Below are 11,636 nucleotides of genomic sequence, written 5' to 3'. Positions count from 1 at the left end.
CCCCCCAATTTTTGCACATGTCGAGGAGCATGTCAGGCTACATTTCACTGTGTGTTATACTTGTATAACTATGCATGTGACAAATAATAAAGAACCTTGAACCTTGAACCTTGAGAGTACTGATGTGGGTTTCAGGAAAGGGGCTGACTTCAGCATACTAAAGCTGAAAATAATATTGTTTTGTAAGAGAGTGATCTCAGCCATAGACAGTGTAAAGGATGGATGTAGCTACTGTGACATCACTGTTTTTATGCCTCAAGATGAGCACTTTCTGCGTCACTGTCTTGACATGTTTAAACTGGATCTGATGGCGAGTGGCAGATCAGATTGTGAAACCACACGTTCGCTGGCTACTGACCTGTCAATCACAAGTCTGTAGCCAATGAGCATTTACTGGATAATCCTCTTTTCTCAGCTTCGAATTGACCAAAATTTACTAAATAGACTTAATGTTTTATATAGTATGACCTGAAATATGCCTACATAGTGCTTTTCTACTCTGACTGAGCGCTCAAAATGCTTTTCATTGTAAGCCTCATTCATCCAAGAGCTTTTTTTCTATATCCAAGCACCTTATCTAATATTTGCGCACGCACATGGTTGCATCCATCAGGGGATACTCGGGGTTCAGAATCAAAGGAACCTTTGATGTGCAGACTGCCGGGGATCGAACCACTGATCTTCTGATTCAGACAACTTCCTGAACCACACCCACCACAGACAAGTCAAATCACATCAGAAAGCCATTTTCTCATAGACTTTTAGAGGAACAGAAGTCTATTTGCAACAACGTGTATTACCTCTCTTGGCCTTTTAAAAGAATGGAGGTTTAAAGCTACGCCCATTTTTTTGTAATATGTGTAATCTAAACTTAGAAATTCAACTCTTTTTTTTATTATTCTTTTAGGGTGGGAAGATCCCAGTGAGGTGGACAGCACCAGAGGCCATCGCTTACCGAAAATTTACCTCGGCCAGTGACGTGTGGAGTTACGGCATCGTCATGTGGGAGGTGATGTCATTTGGAGAGAGGCCTTACTGGGACATGTCCAACCAGGATGTAAGTGGTTAAAACTACACAAATACTTTCTTAAATATTATGATTGCATTTTGAAAAAGCATGTCTGGGCAGGATATTACACTGTAAATGGAGTTCAAGTCAGTTGGGACGAGCAGGTGTAGTACAACACAAAGTCAGTTAAGTACTAATTAAACATAAAATCAGCACTAAAGATTTTAAGCACTCATTTCATGAGATGTTCCCAAAAACTCAACATCTAAGTTAAGTTTTATCATGTCTCCGAGTTCCGATAGAAGAAAGAATAAACCTGAATCTGAATAAACAGCCTCATTAAATTGAACAGCCATTTCCGTACAGATGCGGTTATAGATACACAATCAAGGGTAACTCATAAGGGAGGAAGCTGTAATAAATCACACATTTTTATCAGCCTGCATCACAAAGCATCATTACTGAAGATGCCCTTGACTCTGACTTTGAAAGCAGACTTATTATGGGCACAGCCTCACACTATCCCCTTTCCTTCCTGGCCAGCTTTTGAGAGCAATGAATGATTGCTGAGAGCTCTGCTTTGTTCCCCATGTCCGCTTGGATAACGTCCACGCTCACAGGCACCAACACAAACACACGCAACCATTGGATATAGTCCCATACTATGAGGTCTCTCTCCCTTAGCTCCCTTAGTGCGACAACTAGCCAACCATCAGGCCTCTATGGACCTCGCTCCACAAGGACCGTCCAAACCAGCAGATGTTGCCTCAGTGGGCCAGCAGCAAACACTGCCTGGTGGGACTAGCACCACTCAGCATGTCCGGCTGCTCAGTCCACACTCTCTTACACACTTAAAACACACTCTCACAAAAATTTTCGCACGCACGCACACACGCACACTTTCTTTCTCTATCCTGCATCCTCTCACTTATCCACACAAACACCATAACCTCTGTTTCTCCTCTTCTCTTGAAATCCCTTTTGCTTAATATTGCATCAAAGCCCCTTTCTATACCCCCTCCTAACTCATATCCCCTCACTTGTGCGTTCTCTTCTCTAATGCACCATTTGTCAAGAATCTGCTGAGGTGCACTCAACTCCAGGGTGGAGCTGGCGATATACAGAGCAGCACCTAACTTTTAATGACTATCTTTTACACACGATCTTTCATCAGACTTTCATCTTGCAAGTAAGCAAAAAAAAAAAGAAAAAAAAGATTAAATCTACAGACAGTGTGGATAATGTGGATATTTGTGAGCACCGGTTCCATCAATTTGCAGCAATCTTGGTAATCATTAGTCTTTGCAGCGTCTGCTTTTGTAGCTACTGAATCAACATTGCATATTTCCTTTAAATATATCTAAAGTGATCTCATTGTCTATGTGTTATTTAACATAGACAAGGTGAAGATACTCCACTTCTGTCAAGTTCTGATCAAACTTATATAATAGAAGTCTTTTACTCTAACTGCCCTTAAATTCTTTGTCATAACGTCTTTTTAATGAGTCCTGATAGCTTGTGAAGCTTTTAAAAGTCATGTGTCAAGTGGCTGTACTTCACAGTGTTAATTATATGCAATCTGCCCATCCCCCCCAGGGGCTCCTTTCTAGTGACACTGCCCCTGCTCTCTGTCCCCTCTCTTTCCTCAATCTGTCCTATAGGAGTGATATGTGATTGGATAGAGTCAAGAGGAAGGGCACATCATCCTGAATGCAAACTGTCACTTTATTGACCAGAGGGAGTGTCCATATGGGGAGGGTTGCAGTTGGGTTCTTGTTGCATTGTGATGAGGCAGGATTGAGTTTCAGCCATAAAATAAGTCAAATTATTAAAAAAATGTAACCAGCTTGTAGAAAACACTCTTACTGACAGTAAGTGTTTGAGAGACATACTACAAGTGCGGTATATGGTGTAGAATTAGCAGCTATCTTCATTTGTAAGAGACAACATCTTGCTTTCTCTCTCATAGGTAATTAATGCTATTGAGCAGGACTACCGTTTGCCACCACCCATGGACTGCCCCAGCGCCTTGCACCAGCTGATGCTGGACTGTTGGCAAAAAGACCGCAACGTGCGACCCCGCTTCACAGACATCGTCAGTACTCTGGATAAGATGATCCGTAACCCCGCCAGCCTCAAAGCTGTAGCCAATATTCCTGCAGTGTGAGTAAAAAAATAAAAATCTGTACACGTAAGAAACAAATTGATCCAAAAACTGACATTAAGTACACACTGACGCTTCTCCTTATGCATGTAGTCTTTAACACACTGTTTGTTTCGAATGAGCCCAGCATGCATATGTGCAGCGTTTTATCTTCTCATGAATTAAGCATGAATTTATTGCTATTGATTGCGTCAAACTGCACTTTTCCTCCTTCCTATCCAACCTAAACACTGGTTTCAGGAACTCTCACTTTTTTACCCCGTGAAGATGGAGCAAAACACGTTTTCAAAAAGATAAAAAATGGAATGAAACACCTCATTTACATATATTTTCAGAACACATTCAGAGCACGTATTTTTTTTTCCTTACTTTTTTGTGAAATACTGGACTTGTTTTGTACAATCTCTGGCACCCGTCCTCACAGTTTCTCTCAGCGTCAGCCAGATTGGATGTGGTCTGTCTGTCCGTGAACTGTGAGTTTCAGGTTCCTGCACTACTTTTTTTCCAGGCTTCCACATATTTTAAAGCCAAGCAATTGCGACCAGTTACCGATTACCTGCAGAAAATCTTTCTTGTGTGGCATTCAAAGAAGGAGTGGCAGATGTGCCTCATGATACTGAATCCCTTTACACTTTATATTTGAGATACATTCCAATATTCACTAATAAATTCTCTCTCCCTAGTTTCCTTGCACCCTATGGCACACACCCATGAAAACACCAGTATCAGCTTTACTCTCCTTCTCTTTAAGTCTGTGCTTAATATTGCATCAAAGCCCAACTATATCTCATCTTCCTCCCCGCCTTGCTCTTGGTGTTCTCCTCTGCACCAGGCCCTCTCAGCCACTGCTGGACAGATCCATACCCGACGTCAACACCTTCAGCTCAGTCGAGGACTGGCTCGCTGCCATCAAGATGAGCCAGTACAGAGACAACTTCCTCAACTCAGGCTTTACCTCCCTGCAGCTGGTGGCACAAATGACCTCAGAGTGAGTTCAACTGCTTGTGTGCAAATGACGGGTTTTCAGACCCATATAGCTTTTGATGGGCACACTTTTATAAAATGACTCAGTGTCAAGTGCATGTATTTTTAGCATAAATGCACCCAGTGACTCAAGTGATTGCATCAAAGTTAAAGCCTCGGTGGGAATTAAAAATACAACACATTGTAAGACGAAATAACGCACTCACCGTGGTAAGAAAATGTACATCTTTGCAAGCTATGTATTACAACTCTTATCTGTACTAATAATTAAACATTTTGTGTTGACAGTGTTCTAAAAAAAAAAAGACATGAATGTTTATCCTCTATATACACATTTTAAAGATGCATATTTTCACTTCTGCTGCCGCTGCTGTGTCTGTGAAGTGCTTCAAAGCGCTGGTCATGACAGCATTTCTCAGAGCACTTGTGGTACCAACAGACACAAATATTGCACTTCATCCATTTTAATTAACAATGTTGCTTGGCCTACAAAATTATGTTGAAAATGTAAATTCATTCCAACATTTTTTATTAAAAATATATGCTCAGGGCCTGGTAGCATTTCTGCAATGTCTTTGCAATTCAAAGCAACACGCACTACTGCGTCTTCTCTCAGAGATGGAATTAATTTAGTAAATTTGTGGGTTTTGTTCATTGCTACTAGCTTTCCATTCTGAAATTGTGCGTTCATTTGTAGCGACGTTAAGTCCGTGTGAGCTCGTTGAGTTGTGATGGGGGATTTCTTGCAGGTGTTTGCACTTCATATTCAGATCATCTATTCTAACTCCAAATTATTGGAGATCCTGTGTTTTTCTACAAAAAAAAAAAAAAGGAAAGAAACAAAAATACCCTGCTTTTCACTCTCTGTCTCCATGTTTCTTTCTCTGTAGAGACTTGCTGAGAATAGGAGTGACCCTGGCAGGCCACCAGAAGAAAATCCTTACTAATATCCAGTCCATGAGGGTGCAGATGAGCCAGTCATCTACGCCGATGGCATGACTACCGGAGGCGCTGTGCCATGGAACAGGCAGCATTCGAAGGACCAACAAAAATAGCAGCCCTCGAATGACCCCCGATCCATCGGAACGCGCCAGAGTCGAAACTATTGTCTTAATCTAATCCACTATCATGACAACAGGAGACCAGGGTCTACACTACCACATGGTTAACAGCTGTCACACTTCATGCAATCCACGACAGGAGTTCAGGGTCCAGACTTGATACTGTTTATCCATTCATCACAAAAGGGAAATCAATGTCCGTTGTTGTGGTTATGAACTACCATTCATGCCATTTTGAACCAAAATAACCAACAATCAGACATCAACACAAAGAACTTCTCAGAGTTTCAAACTGTGGTAAAGTGAGTGATACTGTACTTCTGCTTCATGTGGACTAGAAGGTGTTAAAACTTTAAACTGAAACGTGAGGCATTTAGAAACATGTGACGCGTGATTTTACCCATCCTGTCTTCAGTCTGTGCAATGAAGATGCCTTGACCTGGCGAGAAATAAGTTCCAGAAGAAGAAGAAAAAAAGAAGAAAAACAAAACAAAACACCTACCAGTGGAAATAATTAGAGGGAGAAGCATACAGGGATGTACAGCAGAGCACCATTTTCAACTTTCACATCATGTTGTACTTGTTTAAAAAAATGTTTTAAAAAGTGTATTGTAAATGGACAGGTAACAAAAAAACAAAAACAAAAAAAGATCAGAGCTTAGTTATATTTTTATCCTTTACCTTGTGTTTGTTTGTCTGTTTTATCATTATAGCAAGATGCAGTCCACTTGTATTTTATCTTTAACACTACCTGTGGAGTCTTGGGTGGAGGGCCTTGCTAAAGGACTTCTTAACCCAAGCCACCCACTTTCAGAGAATATAAATATGTTTATCTCTTGCTAAATATGATTATATCTTTCATAATAAACCTTCATATTGAAGGTGATATAAATGCATATGTATGTACAGAACTCTATGCTTGCATTTTGGCAAAGACATGTTGACTGAATTCTGACTGAGACACATGCAATGTTTAGATTCCAGTTTCCTTTGGATAACTGAACAATGGGCACTGGATTGTATGTCTCGTTGCTCCAGGGATTTAAGGACAATTTGGGCTGACTGGAGAAAATGTAAAAAGAATGGCTGAAGAATTGGTATTGTAGAATTGTATGAAAATTGCTGTAGGAGTTAAAATAACTGACAAACTATCCATTAACTGGGGATAATGTTAAATGTGGGTGTACACATGCTGTCTCTTGCTGGTGAGCACTTAGTTGTACAGATATGTTTTATGTTTCATCTTCTTTCTTGACCTGTTGTTTGTCTCGGGAGCGGTCAGCACCATCCACAGGGGGAATGATCCTCCGTTTCCTGCCCCTGGCCCAAATTCACGGTGAGTGCCAGCTGATCGCGCAGGAAGAACACAACTTGGAGTCGAGTTGCTCTATATGTGGCACATTTTATTTCGGGAAAATCTAGTTAATGTTTCTCGTGGGCGCTGCAAATGTCTAGGCCGTGGTGAGATTTTCTGCGAGTTTGAAACGCATAGGAGAGCGGGCACTGGAAATCACTGCGAATCAGCATCATTTCTCTACACGGTGAAAAATGAACATCTGGGCTGAAGTTTGCCAACAGACACCCGATGCCATTTCGAGGAACACACAGACTTAAACAGCCCACATGGGCACACTGCTCACAGCGTAGCACAGCCTCCAATCGACTGCTGTAGCTAAGCTGCTGAGTTCATCTGTGCACTCATGCTATATGCAGTTGCCAAATGGCTAGGCAAGTTAAAGGAAATTGCCACGGTACTTGTGGGAATATTTCTCGAACTCTTAGCTGCATGAATTGTCACTTAGAAATGTACTAATCTTGTAAGGTCTCTACATTATTCCCAAAAGTCATTATTTTGGGATATATTTAAGGGATAGTTCCGAGTTGTGCACAAGGATGATTCTCTTTCTTAGCATGGCAATGATGATGCTTGTGATTTTGCTGTTAGTCTTATTTTTCCTTTTGCTGGTCATTTGCTTCAGGGCCAGGCTTTTGGAAACGAATCACAATATTGTTGTTTAAATAAAACCTTTAAAAATAGTGATCATTAAAAATGAGAGTCAACAATCTTTCAGTGCAGGCTTGGTAGAACAGCCCTGTAGCTCGCAATTATGGACTATTTTGGTATCAATTCTTTGCAGTAGCTGTGACCCTGCTGAAATCCCTTTTGGCTCTATTTGAACAGACATGAGTGACGACGGTCCTAACCACCTTGCATCCAAAATTAGAAATTGATGGCAGGCCCATTAGCAGATTATTAAGTGTACTTAGCCCTCTCAAGTCATCCTCCTCCTCCTCTGTCTGTCCTGCCCTCTCTCCCCGACTACTCCCGCTGGCTGGCAGATCTCCAGCTCGTTTATCCTGGGTGTAACCAAGCTGTCCTGGGCTGTGTCTGGAGCTGAGTTGGGCCAGAGCTGGCCTGAGAAATGGTTGGCTCCATGCTCTAGTGGGCCCAGGCAGGGGTGAAAACACCTGCTAAGGCCCCCTGTCTGACGGGCATCTGATCAGCCACGGGGAGGGAGATTGATGGGAGCATAAAAAACAAATACACTCACAAACACATGCACGCACACACACAAACACTGAGGAACCCTCAGCTAGTTTATTCTCACGTCTGGTTTCCAGGCTGATGCTTAATGAGAAGAAAGTGGGCTGAAACCCGACAGAGTGTGTGCATATGCGATAGAAAGAGGAGGATGATTCAGTTAATAGGAGGGCGGGGTTGCATGGCAGACATGGCATGAACAAAGGATGGTTTTGATGAAAGTAAGAAAGTTAGTTCATTGAAGTGAATCAAACTCTTTTATCTCACAGTGTGGTTTATGTGGCAACATCTCTTTCATTATATAAATGTTAATTTGCTTTAGTTTGGTAATGGAAAATACTGTAATCAAGCAATTGGTTTGGCTCACGGGCAAAATCAATTGCTTTTTCTATTCAATTCTCCGAGTCATTGATTTACCAAGTATTCCTAAATATAATCACAAGCTCCTCAAGATTGGCATAAATCCCTTTCACTGAAGCCAGTGAATCAATTTGAATGCATTAGTCCTCTATTCAGCTCAGTCTCATGTATTTGCTTTTCAACCCAAGAGCCTGTGAATGAGATGATAGAACGTATTCATTATACAAAAGTGTAATTCTTCTTTTTTTTTTTCTCCATTTGCTCTGTTTGTCTTTCTAAATATCTGACTGTAATGACACTCCAGTGTGATGAATGGAGAGGCGGTTCGCCATCTTCCTCTGAAAGCTGTTTCATATGGGAGCCATTCATCACACACTGATAGAAAACACAAGAACTTGCTTGTTAAACGTTCCATGTGCTGCAACTGTCTGAAAAGTGACCAACGATGCTTTTAGCAGCAAAAATCATGCCTGTCATTTATGGATCAGAACGGCGTGAGGCCGAAAATGATTTGGCGTGACTCCTTGCAAAACGAAACTCGTTAAACTTCTCCGTTCTCCTTTTTCTCCTCTGTTTCAGACTGGGAACTCAAAGATTTACACACTTATAAAACCGGCATACACCCGGCACTTCACAATTATATTCTCATGGATGCGCACAGTGAACACCAAGAAGAATCGCAGCGGGCCAGTGAGAACAGGTGAAGCCAAAAGCTTTGAGTATGCCAGTCACAACCTCTCTCTGTGTGATGAGCAGTGGATGGGGGGAGCTGACTGTGAGTGTGCACATGTCACAGTTTATTTGTTTGTGTGTTCAAGAGAGAATGGATGTATGCATATCAGGCACATTTGTGTGTACAGACATTGTGTGCACAGGTACATTGGTTTCCTTTTTCTTTCTTTTTTTTTAGTTTGTGTATAGCAGCCACTTGTAAATTGTGACAAGTATGTGTCAAGAGTTTGTAAGCTGTAACTTTCTGAGAACTATTGTACTAAAATGCACTCAATAAACGCCTTGGAAAACAAGTCAATCACATCAGAGTCTGTGACTCACTGGACGATAATTCTGCTTTCATTAATAGTGAGTCAAGAAAGGAGAGAGGAAGGTTATTATCCAGTATCCCTATCCTTGTCAGCACTGTGCTTGAGTGTGGTGTGACGTCTAATGCTTGGCTTCATAATGGCTAAGGAAATAAACAGCTTTTGTCACCACAGTCTGGCTGGCAGCACATGTTAAAAGCCATCAGCCACTAATAAACGAGCAGTCACTCGCATTACATGCAAACACAAAAAATGTCTCTCCAAAAAAAATAAAAATAAAAAAGTGACATTATTATGACAAACTAGTGGAAATTATCCTCCCATCTGAAATCTTATATAGTATTTGTGTCTCAGCCACATGAATAAAAACCCCACCAGCAGTTTCACTACTCTCATAATTCCTAGTTTCCACAGAGACACTTCTAGGGCACTTCACGGGCCGGAAAGCATGCTACACAGTAATGATATGGTTAATGAGGTGAGTCAAAAGATATAGGGATGTATCCAACTCACAGCATTGCCCCATAACTGTTTATTGACTCTAATTGATTGATAACATCCAGATTCATATTAGCAGAGAGACTGCTGTGCAGGGGCTGTGCCAAAAAAAAGAGAGGAAGCCAACAAGATGAAACAGTCAGTTTTCTCACTTCTCAAATTTGTTATATTAAATAAAGTGTTTCAGTCGTCACTTTTTATTTATTTTTATTGAAGTGTATGAAAGGATGAAACAGAATAAGTGGTTGAAGTTGTTTTGTAAGGAATTGGATAATTAAAAACGTGGATGTATTTACAAACCTAAGTCCAAAAAAAGTTGGGAAAAAGCCGTGTAAAACTTGAAAAAATGTATTAAATGTTTAAACAGAGAAAATGTACCATTTCAACAAAAGGCTGGAAAAGTAAGTGGTGGTAAAAAAAAAAAAAAAAGCTAGAGGGAAGTTTTGCTTAGCTAGTAGCAAGTCAGTAACATGAGTGGGGATAAAAAGAGCATCTTGGAGAGGCAGTTTCTCAGAAGCAAAGATGAGCAGTTCATCAGTCTGCATGTTCTTCAATGTAAAATTGTGAATACACAGTGCATAATATCATCAAATGTTTCTGGGAATCTCGAGTAATCACTGTGCACAAGCGACAAATGAAAAAGTCTGTATCGGGTGCCCATGATCTTCAGGCCCTCAGGCCGATAAACAGGCCTGATTCTGGGATAGAAATCACTGCACTTTTCCCAGGAACACTACCAGAAATCACAGTCTGTAAACACACTTCACAGTGCCATCCAAAAATGCAGGTTAAAGCTATATCCAGAAACACTGCCGCCTTATCTGAGCCAAAGCTCATTTAAACTGAGCTAAAAGGAAGAAAGAGGAGAGGGACTTAGAATTATCAGTGCTCAGTTCAAAAGCCCACATCTCTGATAGCATGAGGATGCTAAACTGCAGTCCAGACCTTTCACCAACTAAAAACATTTGATGGACCATAAAATGAAAAGATGTAATAAAGTAGAGCCAGGACTGTTGAGCTGCTAAGATTCCTAGAACAGGAAAGAATGGGAAAACATTCCACTCCCAGCTGGTCTCCTCTGTCCCCAGACATTTAATGCCTGTAGTTAAAAGAATAGGATATTACACAGTGGTAAAGATGGTCCTGTACATTTTCTTACTCGGTTTAAACATTTGATGTTGGGCCGCCAGTTTAGCTCAGTGGGTGTGTGGGCCATACGCCACATGGCCAGAAAGCAGCAGCCTTGGATGTTCCTTTGCTGCAGGTCTTCCTCTGTCTCTCTATGCACTTTCCTGTCTGTCTCCACCTTTACTATCTGCAAAAAGCAAAATGGCAAAAAAAAAAATAAATTTCTTTAAATTGATGTTTCTATGTTTTCATTTGTGAATAAAGTATGGGTTTGTGAGATTTTCAAATGATTGCATTCTGGATTTTCTATTTTTTTAAATTGGATTTATCAAATATTACTTGATGCTGACAGTGAATGACATATACAACATCTAATGAGCCGTAAAAGAAAATAAATATGTCAGTGTAATAATTCTCTCTGTCATAACTTCTGTCTTCAAGAAATTATGCATGAATTTTCAGTCTCTGAAACTCCAGCGTGTGAAAGAAATGCAATACTTTCAGAAAATACGCTCTCTTTTGGTATTTTGTGATTGTAGGAGATTAAAAGAAAATGCCCTCGCATATTGGTTGATGTTTGCTTGGAGATGTGTGTATAGAACAAACAATGATAATAGTAGTAAGAGTATATGTGGAAGAGCTATGATTAAAATGAGGTAAATAAACTTTCATGAGCTTCAAAATCAAGTTTCTGAGCCACACAAGAGTCTCTCTACTACAAACACCTAGAAAATATAGACTTCATGTAGATATAAGAGGCAAAACTCGAGGATGCTATTCATGCAAAGAAGAGATAAGGCATGAGCCTTAGTCTCCTGGGAAAATGAAGATCAGAATCCATGATGCCTTT

General features: G+C 40.6%; 1 protein-coding gene across 2 annotated transcripts in view; it reads left to right on the top strand.

Moving 5' to 3' along the window:
• Window positions 1-11,073, top strand: part of LOC102309964 (ephrin type-B receptor 1-B) — a 169,068-nt gene extending 157,995 nt beyond the window's left edge. For both annotated transcript variants that reach the window (XM_005912843.3, XM_005912842.3), the window contains exons 13-17: window positions 908-1,057; window positions 2,979-3,172; window positions 4,006-4,161; window positions 5,048-6,554; window positions 8,700-11,073. In XM_005912843.3, the coding sequence (XP_005912905.1) occupies window positions 908-1,057; window positions 2,979-3,172; window positions 4,006-4,161; window positions 5,048-5,156 (609 nt within the window). In that variant the 3' untranslated portion in view covers window positions 5,157-6,554; window positions 8,700-11,073. The remainder of the gene's footprint in view (window positions 1-907; window positions 1,058-2,978; window positions 3,173-4,005; window positions 4,162-5,047; window positions 6,555-8,699) is intronic.
• Window positions 11,074-11,636: the final 563 nt, after the last annotated feature.

This window comes from Haplochromis burtoni, unplaced genomic scaffold (genome assembly GCF_018398535.1).
Source record: "Haplochromis burtoni strain Fernald_Lab_line unplaced genomic scaffold, NCSU_Asbu1 Contig_3, whole genome shotgun sequence".
In the NCBI taxonomy this organism is placed as follows: Eukaryota; Metazoa; Chordata; class Actinopteri; order Cichliformes; family Cichlidae; genus Haplochromis; species Haplochromis burtoni.
This window is presented reverse-complemented; position numbering and strand designations above follow the sequence as displayed.